This window comes from Mycetomoellerius zeteki, unplaced genomic scaffold (genome assembly GCF_001594055.1).
Source record: "Mycetomoellerius zeteki isolate Tzet28-1 unplaced genomic scaffold, Tzet1.0 scaffold73, whole genome shotgun sequence".
NCBI lineage: Eukaryota > Metazoa > Arthropoda > Insecta > Hymenoptera > Formicidae > Mycetomoellerius > Mycetomoellerius zeteki.
This window is the reverse complement of record NW_017257753.1, coordinates 3,096,006-3,111,836: the sequence shown is the minus strand read 5'-3', so window position 1 is coordinate 3,111,836 and position 15,831 is coordinate 3,096,006. Positions and strand designations below refer to the sequence as shown.

The following is a 15,831-nucleotide window of genomic DNA, read 5'->3' as shown; positions in this document are numbered from 1 at the left end:
CCTCGGAGAGCGGTGCACTTGTCGATATCCGGTGTGTTTTATGAATGGGCTGCCGCGACAGGAAAGGGTCTCTCGATAATCAGGCTTCCGTGGCCTTTCAGCACAAACGTTCTCAAGAGAATTCGCGAGCTGGAGAACGAGAAATTGCTCCCGTATTTCCTCGTTCAGTTGCTTCTGCTTCGCGTTTCTTCGAATCTTTCCTTCATCAACACTCACCTCGATTGCATGTTACAGCGTAATAATAAACGTATATGGAAAAAATGATTTTGCTTAAATCTAAAAATTTAGCTAGATTTAAATCTAAAAAACAATTTTATTGGATCATCAAAATAGTTGCGTAGGAATTTCAAGCATGATAAGTAATGCTGCTTAAAGAAAGTTTAACGTTCTTTAACAACTATAATTTGAGCGTTGTACATAATTTTGATGATCCGAGAAAAAATTATTATTAAGTCCAGTTAAATTTTTAGATATTTTAACATTGTTCTTTCCGTGTAAAAACGCATGTTTCATATGGAAAGAACAATTGTGCTGAAGTATCTAAACGTTTATTTAGATTCAGATCTGAAAATAATTTTGTTAGATAATCAAAATAAATACGTAGAAATCTCAAGCTTATTAAGCAATGCGGCTAAAAAAAAGTTTTGACATTCTAGCAATCAGTTTGATTATCGTCATACATAATTATTTTGATAATCCAATAAAATTATTATCAAGTCTAGTTAAATTTTTCGAGTTTTTCAGCACGGTTCTTTCCGTATCAAAATGCACGCTTTACGGAAAGAATGATTTTGTTATCTAAAAATTTAGCTATATATGTAGATTCAAATTTGAAAGTAATTTTGTTGAATCATCGAAATAATTACATAGGAATCTCAAGCATGATAGACAATGCTGTAAAAATTTTAATAGTCTGGCAACCAAATTAACGTTATAGAATGGGACTACTTCCTATAGAATAAACCACTATAGTGGTGCTGAAACAGTATTACATTTTGAGGCAAGAAATACAATGAAATAACAAATTTTATTCAAGGAAAATTTCCTGAAAAATTTTAAAAACAGATTCCCGTTCTCTAAAAATTAAGCACCCTATATAATTATTTCGACGGCCCTGCCAAATTATTTTTAGATCTATTTCTAGCTAAATTTTTACATATATAGGTATAGTTTAACTTCAGCAAAACCGTTCTTTCCATACAGGAAACGTACATCCAGGTGTCATATCAGCGAGAGGTCAAGGGTACAACACGACTTCGACCAGAAACTAATCGTTCAGCAAGACTCTCTCTCTCTCCCCCCTCTCCCTCCCTCCTTATCTATCTCTCTCTCTCTCCCTATCTCTCTCTTCCTCTTGATCTTCGACATTCCCGAATTTCACAGGGTCGCCCGCTGCTGTCCCGCTTCTCTCATGCAGATCCACTTCCGCAATTTCGTTCACGCGACGCGGCATGAACAACGCATGAATCAAAATTCTCCCGGTATCGGACGCGCTTAACTGAACTTCACGGGGTCGCGACGCGACGCTACGCGCCACAGCGAGACCGCGACGTGACGCGAATTCGCATTTAGCCGACTGATCTGCATTCTGCATTCGCGAATTTTTCCCGAGAATGAAGATCTCGCTCAACTCCTCGTTCTTTGGCTTCTTCTTTGCCGCGCCGCATACGTCATTCAGAAGCAACTGAGATCTCCATATTAAAGGGAAGAAGAAGAGAGGCTGCCCTCAACTTTACAGTAACTTCATCCCACCATCCACTCTTTCGCGCGAATACTGCACGTCCTGTTCATCCATTGTTATTCCGTTCCAACCTAAGTTTTTACGAAGTTCCAACGACGAACGGCTTTATTCCGAATCAGCTCACGGCGTGTGTCGGACCGTATTTTCCATTCCCGTTCAATCTCCGCGAATCGGGACTTTTCTTTAAGCCGAGAATTTTCGTTGCGTTCAATCGTGACTCAATTAAACCGCCCGACGGTAAGCGCTGCGAAGAGATTGGAATAGATATAGAAAGCGGAAAAGGGCGCGAGTCATTATTCACTGGTACTAACGACGTCGCGATAAATACGCTGATAAAAGTCGAGTCTATATATTTCTTCTGTCATATATATAATTCCCGCAATTTAAACGTAATTACTTTAATATTTTTTTAATTCTTTCCTTGATCGCGTTCTTTACTATACTTAAAAAAAAATGATAATTTATCGAGTTTTAATTTAAGAGTCCGCCATTTTGTAAGTATTTAAGAAGGTCAAATTAAACTTTGTGTGTGTAATTAAATTTATTATATTAATCTTCCAAAGCTGACGTCAAAATTTGTAACATAGTTGATTTTGGATCTATGAAACCCATTTATGTTGAATAAAAGACACTAATTAATTTTAATCAAAATGACATAACTCGTAAAAAGAAGTTTACTTTAACAATAATCCAAATTTGCAGATATAACATAAAAAAATTGAATTGTTTGTCATTTTCTAGATTTATAATTGGGTGAATTCAGTTGTTATAAAGAAGAATAAGTATGTGTTATATGCGAGTACTAAGTTTATTTAATGACAATAACATCAACTCAATTAATAATGATTTAATATCAACAATTCAATAATTAATAATTATTCGGTTAATTTAATTAATAACAATAATTCAAATTTGCAGCTGTAATATAAAGAATATAATTAAGTAGCTTCCATAGAATTACCATCAGCTTCGAGGAATTAAATAGCTCCATATTTTTCCATACTTTTATCTTATTTTATTAGCAGTTGAAAAATCCGTAGTGACAATAAACGGCAGAGAAGGCGAAAGGGAAATATTGTAATGGTTATCGCTTCAGTGTAACAAACGGTTGATATATATTCTTTCATGGCATCCGGAAAACGATAGGATTAAAGGCGGTCGTAGCAGGACAAGCGAATCGCGACAGCGACAGAGCTAAGGAAATACATTTAGTGGAAATTCCATTTAATCCCGGGATAAGGTTGAAGATATCGTAACGCCGTTGGCCTTTAGAGCCCTTCACATAATGGCCCAAAAGGGATTGGGTAGCACAAGTTCTGAAAGTAACCTGTACCTGTCGTTTCGTCTTACGATCTTTGAAACTTTAATACGCTCGATCTGAAACAACATTATATCTTTGCTTGTGGCATTCATTTGCATTAAACTCGAATATTTCGCCGTTCTCGATAGATAAAAGTCGTTGCGGATATTCGATGAAATCGAATTCAGTAGTCAGGGACAAATTTCTCTTGACTACTTGTAACTATTTTGATGAACTGCAACGTTCCTTAGCCTTCTCCGAGGTCGTCTCAATTTTCCGATAGAATCTTTGCGAATTGAAGCTCGTCGGCGCACTTTAACTTCAACCGGAGAGACCAAGCGGTGGGATTAATGATTCCGCGAAGCTTATCGCACCGGAAAATTGTTCTCCTTCCCCTCAAATACCTACCTATAATTCGCGATTCAAACACAATTAGGTCTCTAATTTCTAGCTCTAATTTCCGTGCTGACGCTTCAAAACTGGCGCATCAAGTGCGAAAGAAAAATGGAAAGCTGCGATTCCACTATTGGGAGAGCTCGTGTTCTCATTAAAATTTCCCCTTGTCTTCTCCACAGAGGAAAAGCAATATCGAAAGGCAAATCTACGTGGGAGGCGTATCAACGAATCGACTCCGTTAGCAAAACGACGCGAGTGATACCAAACCCCGAGTCGTAATTAAATCGATTAAGTACGCTTTCGTCCCTCTGTCGCCTCGAGGAAATTAAATCAAACTCTACCGTTCGCAATTCGGCATCGCCGTGCTCCTCGGCAGAAACGCAAATTTATTGAAAAGTCCAGACGGCATTCTTCCGTCCGGAAGAAAGTTTTCGCCATTCTGCAAAACACCATCAGCCCTCAAATTGAATTCACCGGCGAACTTGTCGAGGTGGGGGTGGACCGGGTCGAGGGAGGAAGTTGCACAGCAGGCGAAGAAACTTATCGAGTAGAATTCGATAGAGTATCTTCGCAGTTATATACGAAACAGAAGTCAAGGAACTCGGTGAGGGAACGGCGGGCTTTCACGGAGGAACGATTCACGTCTCGCGCCTTGAGGGAAACTTCATCGTCCAGCAAATCCTTTCTGTCCTCGTAAACCAACGCGGAAGCGTCGTATTCTCTGGTCGTTCTCGGCACATCCGTCGGAACTCGAGCTCCTTTCCTCCGCCGTTCTCTCGGACCGTCGGCTGCAACTTGGCGAAATCGAGAGATGCGAGGAGGACGGTGAGAATCCGCAACGAAAGAGATCCAGCGGAGTAGAAGCGAAGTTCTCGGCTCGGCGAGAGAGGATCGGTGTAAATCGCTCGCGTTAGATTCCACACGGCTCCAGGCTACGGAGATGGGTAAGAAGAACAGCAAGCTCAAGCAGGATACCATCGATCGTCTCACCACCGACACGTACTGTAAGTAGCAATAACCTTCTTAGCTGTCGTACACCCAGTACCATCTCCTTTATCACATTGTCGTTGTTCAAGAGCGTGCGAAATCGCACCATCAGCGGATTATATCGCACAACGGAGGCGCGTGTCCCTGATTATCGCGACCATCATAAATTTCCGATTGCGCCCACGAACGCGCGATATTTCCGTGTTCGCCGGTCGTAAACGCCAAGTTAAATCGTCCGGGATGGTCGCGATGAACGGTTGCGACCCTTTCGACGTAACTCTCGAAAAAGTGGGTCTTCCGAGTCGCGGATTCTTCCGAGCGACCTGATGCGAAAATCGCGAGACCAAAAGACGAGCGGCGGGCTCCTCTTTTGGTTTTTCCGACTGACCTACTACGTTATTTTGGCGATCCATGCAACCACAGCCTCCACCATTGAACTGCCTCTCTCTAGGCTTACTCTCTCTCTCTCTCTCTCTCTCTCTCTCTCTCTCTCCTTATACATCTATCGCTTTCTCTCCGCATTCCCTCTGTCTACACGCTAAACGCGCATCGATCGCGCGGCCGTTCAATACGCGCTGCAATGACGACGTATCTTTCTTCATTCGATAAAACGCGTTTAATCCATTCCACAGAGTTTGCCTGTCGGAAGCGACAGCACACCGTGCTTCCACGCCACGTGGCTTTGTTTCCGTTGAACGAGAGCCCGATTCGATAGTGAACGCGACGTCTACAACTGCGGAATTCTATTTAATCTTTCAGCAAAAAGTTGTGTGACACCGGTAAACTGCATTTACGGCTAAGCAATATTTACATCAAGCGGTTTTACACTAGGTTTGAATAATTTGTAGAACAATAGTAAGAATAGACGGTAGCGGTAAAAATCATTAAGAACCTCAGCAAATGGTAAATGCGACCCTCGACATTATACTAAAGTAGGCTACAGAATTCTCACGATTTTCAAAATGAAATAACGGTATGAAATATAACTTAAATATTAATTTCTTGATACATAATCATAGGAAATGGAATGTCATGGTATATCTGAAGAGAACTGTCGAAACTGTCTCTCACTGATTTTGATGAGTTTTGAATTTGTTGTAGAGCATCAAAAAATACTAGGCTCGTATATTTTTATTATCTGATTATCTCAAGATTTAAAGGTCAAAATAACTTTTCGAAAATAATACTTTTTTTTTCATTTTTAGCGAATATATCGAAACTATGAGATATATGAAAAAATTTTGTATACAAAAGTTCTATGGTATTTTATACTCTTAATAATAGTGTATTTTTCGAAAAATTTTTTTATTTAAAATTAAAATGTAAAAGTTATACTCAAATTTTAACACAACAAACAAAAAAGATCCAAGCTAATGAAAGCACAGTGCGGTTAGAAAGTCGCAAGTTATGATGTAAAAACTTTTATTACTTTACAAGAAGGATAACCTCATTAATATAAAATTTATTTATCGCATTAATTTGCAGATTTATTAAGTTAATAATTATATTCAAAGCTTCTCGATTTTTTCAGTTTTTGAGGTGCCACTTTAGGTTTGTCAATCTGTGCATAACTTTAGGTTTGTCAATCTGTGCAACCTTACTGAACTAATTTTCGAAATCTCTGTGATTTCATTGCTGAAGAGGACATCAAAGCGAATTGAAACGTACAATTTGGAATATTCATGACATTATTTTTTTTTGTTAAGTAATAAAAATTTTTGCATCTCACACACACACACACACACACACACACACACACACACACACACACACACACAACTTGCACCTCTCTAACTGCGCTATACTCCTAGGCTTAATTTTCTTTGTTGTTTAATTTATTCCCCAAGTATTATTTCGAAACCTTGAAATAAACAGGAAATGGAAAGTTACTTTTTAAAAGTAACAAGTTACTCGTTACTCGTTACCAAGTAGAAAAAGTAACAAGTTACTAGTTATCGATTTTTAAAAGTAACAGTTACCGTTACTTGAGAAAGTAACTTTTCGTTATTTTTCCGTTACTTTTTTAAAATGGACAACCACCAATCACAACGGACGGGTGCCAGAGGTTTTCTAGAGTGGGTATATTAAGAGAGTGGCGCCGATGCATGTGTCTAATGCTGATTGGTTCCGTCATTAAGTGTCCTTATTGTTAGAAAGAAGACAACGTTAAAGAAAGAAGAGGTTAAGACGAGGAATTGCATCATAGTTGCGTCATAGAGGTAGGACACACAATGGCGACTTCCGGTTAATTGGCGTCACTCTTTTTATACCCACTCTAGAGCTTTCTAGTCTCAAGCGCTATGAGTGGCGTGTGTCCAATTGAACCGTGTCCAATCGTGTGAAAAGTAACGATAAAAGTAACTGTAAAATTCGTTACCGTTATCAAAAAAATGTAACTACGTTACAGTTACCTAAAAAAAAGGAGTAACGCAGTTACCAGTAAAGTTACCAAAAAAGTAACTTGTAACTGTAACTTCGTTAACGAGTTACTTCCATTCCCTGGAAATAAGCAGATAAAAAATATAGGTTTAACTCTATAGTTTTTGCTCTACATAGCCAAAGTTCATTAAAATCAGTGAAAGATAGTTCATTAAAATCAGTTTCGACAGTTTCCTTGTGAATATATTTGAATGATGATTGCGTTCAACGAACAAAGCAACTCAGTGAGCGCTCAGTGATTCTTAATTACGTTTCTACACTTAGATCCAGAAGAACTAATGGCAAAAACCAATCATACCAAAGAACCAGTAAACGCTCCCGGCTTTAACCGAATATAGCTTTTTCTTATTTGTATTAAACATTTCTTGATCGATTTTCACTTATTATCGTTCATATTTAAGTTGTAATTAATATTGTTATTTTATTTAAAAAAATCGTCAGTTGGCCTATCCTGTATATTATAAGTGTGTATAACATGCACATTTATAATTGTCACGTGAAAATTATCGCGCCGTTAATGACGCTAATGTTAACGACTAAATATTCTCAGCCACGGGCGCGCAAAAATTGGACGGCGAGCAGAGTTCTCGGCGAATTATTCGGGTGAAAATGCGAAGGGCAGGTGTGCTTTTGGCCCTATACACTTCCAAGTGATTACTCTGGCGCTGATGATAGCTTTCATGTGGACCCTTATTAGAATTTTCGCCTTTACCGCAGGTAGGCTGACGCGACCTACGCGTAGTAAGCAAATTCGATTAATAAACATTATGCACGGAAATGCACAAATCGTTTGACAAACGTTTTATTAAAGCCACAGCGGTAGATCTGAGATATTAAGTCTACATTTTTCTACGTCGACCCTTTCTAAAAGCCAGCCTCTTGAGATATCGATCGTACCGTGATTAATGATGAAAGGACATTGTCCTTTATGTCATGTTATTCAATTATTTGTTCGAGTCAGAACATAATTACTATAATAAATGAGGATACATCAGCCCCATAAAATTCTACTTTTATTGCTTAGAATTTGCATTATTTCTTAGAATTTTCGTTTTTACTTACAATATTTAAATCGTTAAATTTAATAGTACGTTTCCTAGAGAAATCTGAAAAATACATTAAACGACATTCTTGTTTTGCGCCACACTGGCAGTTTCTAGTTAGACAAAACTGTGTCATGTCGTTCGGCCGTTTTATCACACATTGTGCAAAAAATAATTGCTATGATAGATGAGAATATGTTATATCAACTCCAAATTCCATCTTTATTTCATATAGAATTTGTATTATTTCTTTAAATTTCCGTTTTTGCTTAAGATACTTAAAATTTCCTAAATCTGAAACATACGCTAGACAAAAACGACATTCCTGTTTTGCGCCTCGTTGATAGTTTCTAGTTGGACGAAACTATGTCAGATATAGACCGAAGTATACGCAAGATCTCTGACAGTCCAGTTGTCATGACTTATTTGCCTATGCATTTTAATAACCGCCAATATGTTAAGTCGATCGATCGAATGACCCAGTATAATAAAAAGTTGCATACGTCGAGGGATACCGCCAAGTACACTCATTGCAAGACTAACTTTATTAAACAAGTAGCTCCACGTGGGTTTACGCGTGCATCAATAATGTGTACCAAAGTAGTCTATCACCGCGTCGGCACACATTTAATGTAAAAAAGCGCTATTGTCAACGTCATCGCGCTTTGATCTCGGGAATGAAGTAAATCGTGCTAGACTGAATATAAACTGCGCACGTGGCAACGTTTACGTGAATGTTTACCCCGTTTTCGAACAAGGTGCTATCGATGTGAAATATTAATTTCGCTTGAACGCGATCGTACAAATATTTATCAACACGCAAGAAAAGTGGATAGGTTTCAATCAATTCACGCACATGTTTGTTTTGCAATTAATACAAAAGTGATAAGAAGACCTGGAATAATGTTTGCGCCATCACCTTAATTGCCCGTCGGACACGCCTTGTGACAATGCACAATACGAATTAATCCCTTTAGACCCAGTGTACATTGTAATGTACATCAAATTAGAAGACGTTAAAGTATCCGTTGAAATTATCTAATTCTGTCGATATCATCTAAGAATTGATGCACATAATAATGTATATATTAGAAAAATAATCAAAATTTTAGAAAAAATTAATTGTTCAGTATGAATTATTTATTTAAATACGCGTGAGCTAAATTAAAAAAAATTTTATTTACACATAGTTCCAATAAAGTCAGTCTTGGTTAATTAACCAAAGCGTAACTGCTTATGGAAATTGACAGAAAGCTTAAAATTTGAATGTTTATTATGCAATAACATGTTGAGTCGAGTCGAAAAAAACTGTAATCTCATCCGACAATATTCTCCGGTTTCTCGCTTTTCTTTCAAGTACAGAGAGTGCTCAGTGTGCCGTAAAATTCACACATCGCGCTCGTTTACCATCCTATTTCCGCTATAACCCGTGTATGAGAATAATCCAGGTGCAACTTTACGCAGACCGCGCCTAACAAACATCAAAGCCTTGTGCTTTGAATTACATTCTCCAACGACATTCTATTCGCTTGTTTGTAATGCAAAAGAATAATTTTGACTGTCATTAGTTTAAACAGTTTGTTTAACTTTCATTTACAATCAGATAATTTTTAAATATTAGACAGTATGCGGTATGAAATTCGCTAAATGGAAAAAATGGTTTTGTCGAAGTATCTAAAAATTCAAATTATCTATACTCTGAGAGAAAAATCTACCTATTAAATTTTAATTAATAATTGTTTGAATAAGTACCGATATAACACTTATTTACGAAAAATAAATGTTTACTAAATAAAAAAATATAATAGTTAAATCAAATTAATGATTCTTGTATCAAATAAATATACGTTTAGTAAATATTCAACTCATACTATTCAAACAAATATTTATTAAAATTTATTTATTACATATTTATTAAAATTTACATTTTTCTTTCATTTTCAGTGAATTAAATACAGAAAATTTAAATTGAATACAGATTTGAAAATAATTTTATTTAGACAATCAAAATAATTATGTAAAACGCTCAAACTGGTTGTTAAAATATTTAACAACTTTTTGCAGCATTTCATCAATACTTAAACGTTCTACATAATTATTTTGATGATCCAACTAAATTATTTTCAAATATATATCCAACAAAACTTTTAGATACTTCAGCAAAACCGTTCTTTCCATATAGACATTTAAACGACAACAATTTTCATCCGATGTAAATTCAACTTTAGTTTAAACTGTATTTCAAGAACAACAAATAATCGGCAGTTTGCTTAAACTGGAAATTGTAAGATTCACGCAAAAATATTATTAGACACCAAGATATGCTTTAATCAAATACGGCTTCTTTATTTATTTGTGTTGATCAATTTTCAATCAATCTTTACCTATTATACTAAACTCAGAAAAAATGTTTCCATTTTTTCGGAAATATTTATGTGGCATGTCTAATCAATGCTTAACTTTTTGTAAACCGAATAAATTTTGACAAATTGATTAATTAGTGATAATTTGAACATTAATTTATATTTATGTTAATTTATATTTGTGTTAATTTTAATAATGCCTTTATAATCTGAAACATCTTACAAAAATGTGAAACGTTTTATATCTCTGCTAATTAATATACCAGAATACGTAAAGTCAAAATAATAATATTAACCATGTAATCCTTATCTTGACAAATTGAAATTAATTTCTTATCGATCCAATATTGTACGAAATTATTGTTACTAACGTCAGTCTCTATATTGCTATAAAATAAGTTACAAGACGATGGGAAGGATCAGCCAAAGTCCAGGCTTGATGAATAGCTTCAGTCTTCACCCGAGTAACCAGACTCGGGTTCGAGCTCTTATCTGAGAGTATCATGTATACGTTTAGAAGAGCCTTTGTCGAAGATACGCACGCTTCGGTGGTCAGCTGCGAGCTCGAAAATTTTCCGCTCTCACGTCTATTATTCCGCTTGGACGGGCAGACCTTTCAATGATTCGTTCCTTCGATAACTTCCGATTCGTGCACGATTCAACGTTGTCAAGAGGAGCAACTTCCGAGGGCATTCTCAAGTCCTTTAAGGAAATCCTATCGCGGAAGTTCGCCATAGATGCGCTGTTTGCGGCGATGACGCGTTCTATCGCCCCATCGGGATTTTTATATCATTTATGCGAGGAAAAAGTCTCTCGAAAATCGCTAGACTAGACACACTCTTGAACTTTAATTGTGATCGCCAAGAGTAGGCTTTTACGAGAATGAATTTAAACTGCGCGTCGCTTTTAGCGTGCTTAACGCGGCGGAAAATACCTGTCTTATCCGAAAACCAATTTTGGGGTCGCAATTTCTGAACAAGTCGATCGATAGAAGGGATTTTCGTGAATACCTTCGTAAAAGTTTCCATGAACGTATGAGTAGTCTCAGAGATAGATCGGCATATAAAAAACGAGATGATAAGATTAATTTGAGATTAGAGAACGACTCGACAATGGATCATCGTAGATCAATTACGAAAACTGGCGAAACGATATTGTTGTCAATCGATAATGTAGGAAAATAAATATAGAGTCATTTAAAGTATTCGTAAATGACTAAAATAATTACTGTTCAACAAACAGTCTTTTCTTAAAAACTTTTTTCTCTTCGAAATGCCATAGTATACATGCTCTGAAGAATTTTTGTGTTAAACATGATGTTTGCAGAATTTGCATAGTACGTCAGGATTTCGAGTAAATTGAGATAAAATGGGTCAACAATTGTATTTTTGGACATTTTCAACATTTTTTTGCGAAAAAACAAAACCTTGTTTCTAAATAAAATCTAAGGCATTTAAAAGTACAATTCGAGAGATGTCAAACTAGTATCTGATCGTACAATTTATTTTTATCAACTTATAGTTGTTTGGATTTTATATGACACTTTGAAAAGAAAAAAAATATTTTTTTGTTGAACTGCATAATTATATGGAAAGTTTGAAATTCAAACAGCCATAATTTGATAAAAATAAGTCGTTCATGAACGAGCATAAACTAAAATTTATTAAAAAACTCTTGAATTGTATTTAGTTGCCATAAACTTTATTTAAAAACAAATCTTTATTTTGCCATAAAAAAATATTGAGATGATCAAAAATATCATTCATTCCACCTTAATTTATATAACCAAAAATAATTTTACTTGCTTAAATATTTAGTAAATAAGTATTACTAAACGGTTGGTTATATTATTATGGCAATACTTATTAAATATTTAGGAGAAAGTAAAATTTTATTATATGAATTAACCGAATATTTGACATTATTTCACTCAATATTTGGTAACTATTACTAGATTCTCTTTTTAGTGTGTAATTAGCAAGTCGCTTGATTTGTTTTGATTATTTTCTATTTACATCTTAAAATCGTTACAATAATTTCTCCTATTAAATGTTAAAAACAAAATATTACAAAACAAATATGAAAATAAATGCTGTTTTAAATTACAAAACTGAAGAACATGCATAACGCGTTAAACGAAAAATGTCAATGGTAGAAACGTGACATGTAGGGGAAAGTGGGGGAACTGTGCGCATCCTGGTTTGATATTTTTCCAATAGATGAAGACATCATCGTGGTGAAATTTTTACGCAGGAAGTCCTCTTAAGATATAATTACAAAAGGTACAACGTAAATACGTTGCTAATTAGAAAAATACAAAAAATGAAATCCTATCTTTTCTTGTTGTTTTAGCGTTCAGAAAATAAGATGGTGGGTCCGTATTTTTTATTTATTTGTTTAAAGTTGCATATGTTATTAAAATACGTTATTATGTGCGTCTTTTGAGCTGTAATTTATTAAGTTTGATTAGGAAGTGTTGAAGTATTTCATATCGAGACAGGTCGCGGCGGGCAACTGTGCGCAAGCGTTTTGAAATGCGCACAATTACCCATCTTCCATATACTATATAACTAGCACTAATTTTTTCGTTTCTTCTTTGCATTATTATTTTATTTTGCCATTTTATTTTGCTAAAGTCTATGTGCATTATTATTATATTAGTTTTGTATTTTTGCTTAATATATATAATATATATTTAAAATATATTTAATATATATTTATATTGCAATATAACAAATATATTTTCTGATTTCTTTGTTCAACATCCATAATTCATTCATTTCCTACGACTTTTACTTTGCGCACAATTACCCGACGCGCGAGAAATTTTTTCGCTTTTCCGTTTTTTCCTTTTTGCCAAATACAATCTTATCGAATAAAAATCTATTCAATACGTAATGATAGGAGAATGTTTATAGTATCTATTTCCATACTTATATCACTTTAAACTTGGAAAACCATTCTAAGACAATAAATTTCCCTTAAGTGTGCACAATTCACCCATTTTCCCCTATATAAATTGCAAATCAAGCACAAAACACGTGCAGAGTACGTGAAATTATAGTAAATCGTTACAAACGGACGGGGTTATAGGTAATAGCGCAACCGGATGTGTCTTACCGTGAAATTAAGAGACTTATCGAAAAAATGAATTCTACGCCAGTTACTACATACATTTGACTATCTAATAATATTTTAATAATAAGGGAAAACTGATAATTACTATGAAAAAAAATGCATTTTTCTAATGCATTCCATCTGATTTAACTAGCCCCGGGACCGGGGTAAAATGACTGATGGTATGGGGTAATTTGATTAACATTATTAAAATGAAGATTAATAAATATTTTAAGGTACATCTTTGGCTACATAATAACAAAAATTTTATAAAAATGTATTTTAAACACAAACATATTTATTATAAAAAATGTATAACTTTGTACTAAATGACAATTTATCTAATCCGAATCGTTATCCGAATTACAGTTATAACAAACATAATACGATAAGTTACCCTTTATGCATTTAGAGTATCCACACGCATGTTCACAAAATTATACTTTTAATTATTCTTAATATTTTCACATTATTATTATTACTTCTATTACACTTAAAAATAATTTTACAAAAGAAAGAAGGATGTATGAACATATATGGATATGTTTCATATATAATTATATATGTTTATGAATATTTATACATGTTTATGTATAAATGTTCATAAACGTATATAATTTATCATATTATATATGTTTATACATATTTATACATATGCATGAAAAATTTCTTATACATGTAATTTAACTATTATTACTGGTAAAAAAAGTTGATAGAGAATGATTGAGAACGATAAGATTTCTATCAATTTGTATCGAGATTTCATTTCAAGAAGTTCGGGAGTAGATACTATCAGAGTCGTCACTAAATTAATCATATAGCCTCGTATTGTGGTTAGCCTATTAGCCCCATCCGTTCATTTTTTAAAAACATTAACAGTATACGACAACAAAACCAGATAAACAAAAAAAATCTGTTGGACTTTATTAAGTAAGAACTATGCTTACTACCTAAATGGAAATAAAATATCTCAGACAATTATATACAATTGTAAAACAAAAACTTTAAGAATAAAAATGTTTACTTAGGTGTACGATTTTTTTAAATTGTAGCGTAACTTCTATCATAGATGTGTTAGGAACGAGATGTTACAGCAGACTGAGCGGCAGTCGCTGCTGCGTGCTCAGACGAGTTTACGCGTGTCTGGCGCGATTTGTTTATAACGTAGCCTCGATTATTTTACTTACCCCTATAGTTTACTGACCCCGGTCTCCCCTACGTTCAAATTGTGCGCTATCGATGTGACGTCTACACGCCGGAGGCGCACGAATGTCAAGCCGATCATGTCTGTCGCGATTTAACACGATAGCGCGGGAGTCCAATATCGGCGGTAAATTACTGTCGCGAATTTGCCAGCTGGATGGTCCAACGGGAGAGAAAGAGAAAGAACCGGCGTTCTCATTACGGGAATAATAACTATGAAATTACGAGTTATTACGGATTACGAGCTCGTTAGAAGCTGGTCACGAGGAATTTCACACGCGAATGCATCCTCAGCCGGCACCATCGTCCTTTTGGATTATAAATTCAGACTCGGTTGGATACGCTCACGCTGGTAATCCGATTCAACTTTAGCGAACGACCGTGTGAGAACCAGGTTGCATGAGAATTGGCGACTGCTTGTACTATTGCTGCAACTATGCTACGAATAATTAATGATCAGTAAGTATTATTACGAGAACAGAGAACGTGCCGTTTGGCGAAGATTGTAGATTATGCCATTTGTATTTAGATATTAACGATGTTTGAGGGCGACATATACATGGAATCTTTGATGAAATTCAAATTAGCAGACACCCTTGACATAAATGGGAAATATCTAATTGCACCCTCATTTGCGATCATTATATTTAGCATGATCGAATTTACTGCAACTTTCTACCACCTGTGTCACGCATTCGCATAAATAAAATTCCATTCGTTAACCAGGTCGCTGAACATGGTAAATTATTCTATATGTATATGCAATTAACCGATAAATTATGAAATACGCGTTATCGCGTAGCGTAATGTGTGACACGGAATCGGAGAGCAAAGATCAAATCGCCGTTACGAGCATGATGTTATTCGCAATTTTGTTGGCTTACACAAAAAATGGGGAAAGAGTATTTGTGAATCGATGATAAAATTGCTTGCACGCGATATTACCTCAGCGATATAAAGAAGTGGCGCATTAACCCCAGTTAAACGCTAATGCCGGCTACAAAACTAATTATACAAGTAGATTTATATAGATTTTAATGTACGGTAAACCGAATTAATCCCAATTTACATTCAATTAAAGCAGTCTTAGCTATGTAAATAAATTTGTATTGTTACATGACACGGTGAATTCCCAAAAAAGTTAATTGTAAGCCGAAAAAACCGCAGAAACAAATCCACATTTGTCGATGAAAATCCTACTCGATTTTTCGATTAAGCTTGATATAATCCCGAGCAATAAAA

The 15,831-nt window shown here is 35.2% G+C and overlaps 1 protein-coding gene across 1 annotated transcript in view; it reads left to right on the top strand.

Annotated features, from left to right (window-relative positions):
* Nucleotides 1-4,338: 4,338 nt before the first annotated feature.
* The window catches only part of LOC108729365 (frequenin-1), a 50,162-nt gene continuing 38,669 nt past the window's right edge, over nt 4,339-15,831 (top strand). Inside the window, exon 1 of the mRNA XM_018458433.1 lies at nt 4,339-4,441. Within this exon, the coding sequence (XP_018313935.1) occupies nt 4,378-4,441 (64 nt within the window). The 5' untranslated portion in view covers nt 4,339-4,377. The remainder of the gene's footprint in view (nt 4,442-15,831) is intronic.